The sequence below is a fragment of the Delphinapterus leucas genome, chromosome 15 (genome assembly GCF_059928025.1).
Source record: "Delphinapterus leucas isolate spDelLeu-1000000601 "Yukka" chromosome 15, BTC_Dleu_Yukka2, whole genome shotgun sequence".
In the NCBI taxonomy this organism is placed as follows: Eukaryota; Metazoa; Chordata; class Mammalia; order Artiodactyla; family Monodontidae; genus Delphinapterus; species Delphinapterus leucas.
In genome coordinates this window covers 452414-460021 of record NC_143143.1, presented here as the reverse complement: position 1 = coordinate 460021, position 7608 = coordinate 452414, and the positions used below count along the sequence as shown (strand labels likewise).

The following is a 7608-nucleotide window of genomic DNA, read 5'->3' as shown; positions in this document are numbered from 1 at the left end:
CTCAGGCGCAGGGAGGGTGGTCCTTGCTGTAACTGAGGCCGTTGAGGTATTTAGACTTTCCAATGAATACTTTCTGGGTATGCCGGCGGCTCGGGGTCCCGGGTCAGCTTTCCCACTCGGGCGCTCCGGATCAGCGCTCGCCCCGACGTCCGAGACCCAAACACGCCGCTCTTCTCTCGTAAGTGGTTCGTGTGGAAGCGCGGAGACACGCCCGCGAGCGGGGCGCGCACGGCGGGGACGCACGCGGCTCCGAGTCCGGCGGCCCGACAACGCGGGCCGGACGCGCTCCCGGCCCAGAGTGGTCCTGGGAGGGGCCGCTCCACGCGCTGTGTTCCCCTCCCCGCCCGGGGCAGAGACCAAGCAGGTACAGAAAAGAAACACACTGTTTATTGTTCATCTGAAATATCACATGCATTTTTTTAAAAATTAAAGCTCTTTATTTAAACGTTTCGATAGCATCTTACCAATTTGGTGGCAGCGAAAAGAAGCTCTACCAATGACAAATATTTTGAAAAGCATTTACAAAAATACATTGCACAAAGTCCTATCTCTCATCTTTAAAAATAAATTAATATTCAAAATATTTCCACCCCATCTCCCAAATTTAGTTTTATATAGGAAATTTTGATCTATATATGTATCCTGTAATATATGAAACATCTGTATACGTTTTACCCAACTTAACTGCATAGGCATTAGTTTCAATTCTAACAAGAGTGAAAAAAATGCTAGTTTATGTAGTTTTTGTATATCTGAGGACTGTTGTGCAATATACATAAAACTCTTCAGAAAACCAGTCAGCACCATCATTTTATCTTTTTCTGAAAATACAACATTTATGGTACACCAAAAGACTGTCTTAACCCAATAAAACTTAAATAATTTTTAAGGTAAAACATCTGTAACACCTTAAGTGCCTTGCAGATATCTCATTTATAAAGTCTGCTCAGTAAAATAGTCTAAATATTAAATACTAATTATAACCAAAGCAAGTCTCACAGGAATTGAGAGAGAATGGCCAACAGCTGTAATAAAAGGCAAATCCCAACCAGAGCCAGTACAAAGTGCTGCTGTAAGAAAACCTAATCACCAAATGTCCTGGTTTTATGAATTTGCCACACCGGACAATCTCCTTTAATAACCATCAGTGGAATAGAAGCATAAACCTCTGAAAAGACTTAGAGCATGTTAGTGTTTGCTTTTCCAGAAAAATTCAAAACAAAACCTGAACATATCCAAAAGATTGGATTTCTTGGTTCCTATTCATAGTGTGAAGTAAAACTGCAGGGAAAATCTGATGGGATGAGCCCAGTGGAGACCTGAGAACTCTATTTACATGTTTGCGTAGATCCAGACCATCCCCTTTCGAAGCAGACCCACTTCAACCTGCAAAGGGAAACTCTCCAGGGTTCCTGAACGGATGTTCACACGCCAAGCCCTGACGGAAAATCTTTCTCAGAAGTGGGAGCAAACTAGGCAGGAGAACCCGTTTTCATTACTTCCCCACCTGGTGACTTGAAAGAACTACTGGTGCCGAACAGAGGAGAATCTCACCCTAAAGAAAGGGAGTTCAGAACTCTGAACTTTGGTGACACTGTTCTTCCCTGAAAGAAACGTGTGCTGGGTTGAACACATATCTGCCCCAAAAGGTCCTTTTTAAAAGGGCCAGTGAAGGCCGCTGTCAAGGCTTCAAGAACACTCCAAACCTTTTAACTTCCTTTGCTTTGTTACTGATGTCAAGCAAATACAAAGAGTTTTATGTTCAAAAACAAATCCCCCAGAGGCCAAAAGTAAGTATCTTTGTGAACTATACATTCAGATGAATCTCCACAGAGACCACCTGTAGCTAGCGGGTCTCTGAGCCCAAGCAGTCAACATGCAGTGTTTCCTGTGGACAGAACAGCAAGCTGGGTGTCGGCATTTATCGCTTCCACACCCACGTCCTGCTGGCAGTCAGTGCGTTTATTTCAGGGGTGACGTTATACTGCTCTCTCTATGCCCGTGTCCGTGAAGGATTCCAGTGTTCCAGGCTGTCCCAGTATATACAAAATGTACAAGAACAGTGAGTAGTCTCTTTACTTGATAGGCTCTCCGTGAACTCTGAACCGGTAAAGACACGTGTATTCGGGATGGCCCCAGTTAGAAAAAATCCGAAGTTCCACTATTTGGAAAGCTCTTTCTGGTCTTTTCTGCAATTGAGGAGGGGAAAAAAAAACAAAAACAAAACACATTTATTTCATATTACTACCACCAAGCCCAATCACTTCCCCAGGTAAGAGATTTGAGATTAAACAGCCAAGTTGGAGATTAAGCTTTTAACGTGAACTATATCATCTATCACAGGACACAAAGTTCAGGTGAAACTCTTGAGAACTCATCACCCTTGACACATTTATGCAGAACAAATTATATACTAAAAAGTTTCATTCAGGAACAGAAAAGCTAGGAAGCTCAGATCCACTTTTTCAGAATTTGGCCCTCACACCCTGTGGGCATTTTTGTGAGTGTTGGCAGGTCCTGTGGATGCAGGCAGCAGTGAGGAGACCCGGGAGCCTGAAGCCTGTGTGAAGCGCAAGGATCCTTACCGGGGCAGGGAACATCTGTAGTGACTCCCCTTCTTGATCATAGGTAAACTGTCCCAGGAGCTGCCCTTCTTCTTGATACTCATTTTCTAATCCCTGAAACAAAACCATCTAGTCACTAAATAAAGGAAAAACGGTTAGTGAGGTAACTGGGAGAGGGAAATTACTGTTCCATTAAAGTAAGGCCCTCTGTGCTGGGCATTTTATTAAGGGCTTCTCGCAGATCACAAAGCCCGTGAGGTAGGCATTATTCCTCCCGTTATACAGATCAGGAAAACTGAAGCTGGGAGAGGGCAAGCTAACAGGTAGCAGAACACACTCGACACCCACGTGGCCCACTGTAGCCCTCCATGCTCCCAAGTGGAAACCCAGGGGCACGTGATGAGCCTGGGGAAAGGAGAGCAGGTCAGCAGAGTGTGGGGCCCCAAGGAGGTCAACTCACACAGCCAAGAAGAGGACAGGCACCGGGGGGCTGGGGGACAGGAGACAGTGTTTAACAGGGACAGAGTCTCAGTTTGGGAAGATGACAAGCATTCTGGAGATGACAGTGGTGACGGCTTTACAACAGCATGAATGTACTTGATGCCCCTGAACTGCATGCACACTTAAAAACGGTTAAGATGGTAAGTTTTATGTTCTGTGTATTTTCCCACAATAAAAAAGTAACCAAGTAGGAAGTACAGGTGACTAATTTGAATGTCTATTTCATAAAGGGAAAGGACTTTCTAGGTACAAAAATGCCATGGAAGAAATTACAGGTAATGAGCAGGTGTAACTAAACACAAAATTAAGACTGACAGTGGGAAGTATATCTGTAACAGAATAACACATGATTAATATTTTTATATTAAAAAGCTCAAATATTCATAAGGAAACTAAGATACCGAAAGATAAATGAATAGAAACAAAACCAGAATCTACAAAAAAGGAAACATGCATGTGAAATACATAGAAATGTAGATTAAAGTAAGATCTATCGAATTAGCAGAGATTTAGAAAGAGGACTCAATTAGAAAGGGAACTACAAGATAAGGAACGCTTCTCATACTAACAACGCGTATGGTGCGATGAATCCAAGGCCCCCTTTGAACCCCTGAAACATAACGCCACCTGAGTGTCTAGCCTGAAGGATCACCAAAAAGTGAAGAGGCTTATCCTGAAACGTGGGGAGTGGAAACAGTCAACAACGGCGAACGGGGGCCGTGGACAAGGGCACTCTGGGCTGCTCTTTAAAGAAGCAGGTGAAGATCTCACTTCACACCCTGCGGGTGAGAGGGCCAGGGGTCCAGCGTGGGCGACTGGTGGTGACGCTCTAATGTGTTCAGATTTCAGATGCTGCTGCTGTCTGTACACCTGAAACTGGTACAGTAAAGCTCAATGCCATGGACAAATACTTAACGGTCAATTTGTTTCTTTAAGGCAGGAAGTGAACTTTTATGAATGGTATTGTCTCAACTGTACTTCTTTTTCGGCATGCGAGATCTTAGCTCCCCAACCAGGGACTGAACCCGTGGCCCCTGCAGTGGAAGCGTGGAGTCTTAACCACTGGACTGCCAGGGAAGTCCCTCAACTGCACTTTTTAAGGGAAAATACCAGTGTTAATGGTGACTTCTGTAGGTGCTGGGATTCTGGATGTCCTTTTCCCAACGTCCTCATTCTGTTCTGTACATTCAGCCTCACGGTGTTGTCAGAACAGACTTTACGGCCGAGCAGATGAGAGGCCAGTCCTCCCACAGCCGGGCTGTTGTCGTCCCCCTGTGCCCCAAGCCTCCCTCCCTGGGGAAGCCCTGGAACGTCTCCCTCCACATTTACTGGCTACTCGGAGGTCAGTGGGCAGAGGGGGGGACAGCGACACCGGTAATATACTCAAGTCCCCAGCGTTTGCAGGGCTCGTCTCCAGGAGATTCCCAGACGGGGTGAGGAGGGCCGCCCCGGGACGGGGTGCACTCACGTAGACCGCGAAGTCCTTGGGGGCGCTGGTGATGTTCCCCGTGGGTGACAGAGTCCTTGGTATGTGCTCTAGGGTGAAGGTGGTCGGGTGGATCTTCATCGACAGCCTCACCACGAGGTACCCCTGGGAGCCTTTGAACGCCCAGCAGTTCCCTGGATAGATGTCAGGCTGGGGAAAAGGCAAACACTAAAACTCAATAGCTGAACAAGCTCTTAACCACTCGAAAAACAGGAGCAGTAAGAGAAAAAACTGGTTAACATTGCGGGGGGGAATGGAATTTTTGCTGGTAAGAAATGGTCGTGAGCAAAATCAAAAGATGAAGTGAGGCAAGGCATTTGTGACTTAATCCCAAAGGCCCACTGTGTGCAGTGTGAGGCGAGTGCTGAGTCAGCCAGAACCTTAAAGAGAAAGGGCGGCACACATCTCAGAAACACAACTCTCGGTGGTCCTCAGACAGGAAAAGATGCGCCGCCCTACAGAAAACAAGAACTTACGAATTTAAATGACGTGGTGCCACCATGTCTCATCTCACAGATTGCCAATAACCCTGAACCGAACAAAACCTGCTGTGCACACTGTGAGGACGCGCACTCTTGCACACTGACACCATCGCCGAGGGAAGCAGCGCTGGGAAGACCAAGCATCGGCGTATGCGGCTACCCTCTGACTGACTGGAGAGCCACCTCCAGCTGAGCGCGTGTGGGCACAGGCACAAGATGCAGAGGAGGCGCACACTCATCGTGACAGCACTTTTAACAGCAACAGAGGAGCCACAAGCCCACGCCAGGGCTTGGTCAAGTCGGCGGAGCCGCGTGTCTTCAGAGGCCAGGACGATGTAGGCCCCAACTCCCCGTTCATCCCGATGCCACGCGTGCGTCTCCTGCCCCTCCAAATACACCGCTGCCCACCTGCGTGAGGGGCTCAGGCCCTTGGCACAGCCCTCCCGCCCGCAGAGGCTGCCAGGCTCCACTGGGGTGAGCCAGGCTGCGCCCTCTCAGACAGGCCTGGATCTGAGCCGCAGCAGAGGGGCCGATCCTGGATCCTCTGCAGACTCTGGCTTCCCGTGAGCAGCCCCTCACCTATGACTCACAGTCCCTCAGTCTCAACTCTCCCGTCCAGGGTGCCGTGCGGTTCTCCCGAGAGGATGTTCCCAGCAGGCCCGCCTCCACTTGCCCCTTCACATCCACCTGCCCCTTCACATCCACCCAGCACCTAGGTACTGGCCGCTACCTAAGCTCCAGACCCAACCTGCAGCCCAGGGACAAGGCTGTGGACCTGCCGCAGAACGTCGAGACCTCTGGAGTCCTTCGACCTCTGGGACAGCCCTGCAGCTTGGGGCCAAGGGCAGCGGGGTCAGTCCAAGCAGCTCAGACGACAAAAGCCAAGCCGGGCAGCCCCCAAGGACAAGACTGCCACTAGGACGGGACTGGAGGACCCAAAACATGAGGTTCACTGAACATGAGGATACTCAAGTCAACTCCCGACTCTGAGATCGGATTTGCGCTTTTTAAGTGAGAGACGGCTACTGTGTGTGTGGTTCACACAGAGGGAGTTATTGGACCTTCCTTCAAACACTGTCATTGACGTTAGTGCCGAGGTCCGGTGGACGTCTCTGAGCGCTGCAGCTCTCTGTCCCTGAGTCCTGCGTGGGCACAGCCCAGGTGGTGAAGGGAGGCCCTGCAGCAGCGGGGCGCCCAGCGCCTCTGCAGAAGGCACTGGAGGACAGGGCCCTACAGTCCCCTGAGCAGCCGTGGGTGTGACATGCAGAGGGAGAGGGGCTCCTCCTGACGCCACCTGCGCGTCTCCACCCGTTCCACCTCCTGAAACACCGAGGAAGCGCAACACACAACCTCCTCGTGGAAGGCCCTCCAGCTCTGATGGTGAGCGACACCCCAGAGAAATGGGTGAAGTCAGACACAGGACAGGACAGGCAGCCTCGCCTGCACCAATCAAACACAAGCAGAACCAACAGACGGCATCGGAAGTCACCTTTGAGGTGAGAGGGGGCAATAGGGGACCTAGAGGCACTGGGACTGTGCTCCTGGGTCCACAGACGTGTCCGCTTGATGCAGATCCCCTGAGCTGTAGCCTGAGGGTCCGCATGCTCCAGCTTACACCTCAACAACAAGGTAAACAAGCACACCCCTAAAACGGGCTCAGCCGGCACCATGACTGTGCTGGAGGCCTCGACCCGCACACGATGATCCGGACGCCTGCTCACCTGGATGGCCACGCGGGGGGACTGGGAGAAGTACCAGAGCGGGACACCGAACAGGGTGATGAGTGCGGTCTTGGTCTCATACGTCTCAGAGCAGCGGGTACTCAAGATGCTCCCACCTACAGCAGAGTTGAAATGTGTCTCAGCATCTTATCCTACTGTTTCGGAAACAATATCACTACCCACCTGTAGAGGTTTATCTGAAATGTTCTAAAAATTCTCACGTTTCTAACTTATATAAAGAATCTTCTACTTGAAGATCAGCTCCATTCTTAATTTTACTTTTTCCAAATTCAGTGTCAACAGTTCACAACTACTTTAGGACATACAGTCCCTACCGCCCACCAAAGACTCTTAAAATACTGGGCTCCCCGCCTGCCACTATAGGGACAGCGACTCTGAGTGAACTTTTGTTCACGTTTTAAAATAAAGAATAATGAATTCAACCAGGCACCAGTGTTACCTGTCAGGTTTTCAGAGGACCTACTTAATAGGCCAAAGTGATAAAATATTATGACGATTACCAATTGCTGGGGTAATAGGAATTTGCTAACAAGGACAGGGTTTCTATTTGGAAATAAACAGAAATGTCCTGGGGCTTCTTTGGTGGCGCAGTGGTTAAGAATCTGCCTGCCAGTGCAGGGAACACGGGTTCAAGCCCTGGTCCGGGAAGGTCCCACATGCCGCGGAGCAACTAAGCCCGAGCGCCACAACTGCTGAGCCTGCGCTCTAGAGCCCGTGAGCCACAGCTACTGAGCCTGTGTGCCACAACTACTGAAGCCTGCGTGCCTAGAGCCCGTGCTCCGCAACAAGAGAAGCCACCGCAATGAGAAGCCCGCGCACCGCGACAAAGAGTA

The 7608-nt window shown here is 49.8% G+C and overlaps 1 protein-coding gene across 14 annotated transcripts in view; it reads right to left on the bottom strand.

Moving 5' to 3' along the window:
• Nucleotides 1-369: 369 nt before the first annotated feature.
• SUN1 (Sad1 and UNC84 domain containing 1) overlaps nucleotides 370-7608 on the bottom strand; it is a 51952-nt gene continuing 44713 nt past the window's right edge. For all 14 annotated transcript variants that reach the window (XM_030760586.2, XM_022563461.3, XM_022563464.3 and 11 more), the window contains 4 exons: nucleotides 6755-6870; nucleotides 4534-4701; nucleotides 2586-2678; nucleotides 370-2189 (listed from right to left, as the gene is read on the bottom strand). In XM_030760586.2, the coding sequence (XP_030616446.1) occupies nucleotides 2076-2189; nucleotides 2586-2678; nucleotides 4534-4701; nucleotides 6755-6870 (491 nt within the window). In that variant the 3' untranslated portion in view covers nucleotides 370-2075. The remainder of the gene's footprint in view (nucleotides 2190-2585; nucleotides 2679-4533; nucleotides 4702-6754; nucleotides 6871-7608) is intronic.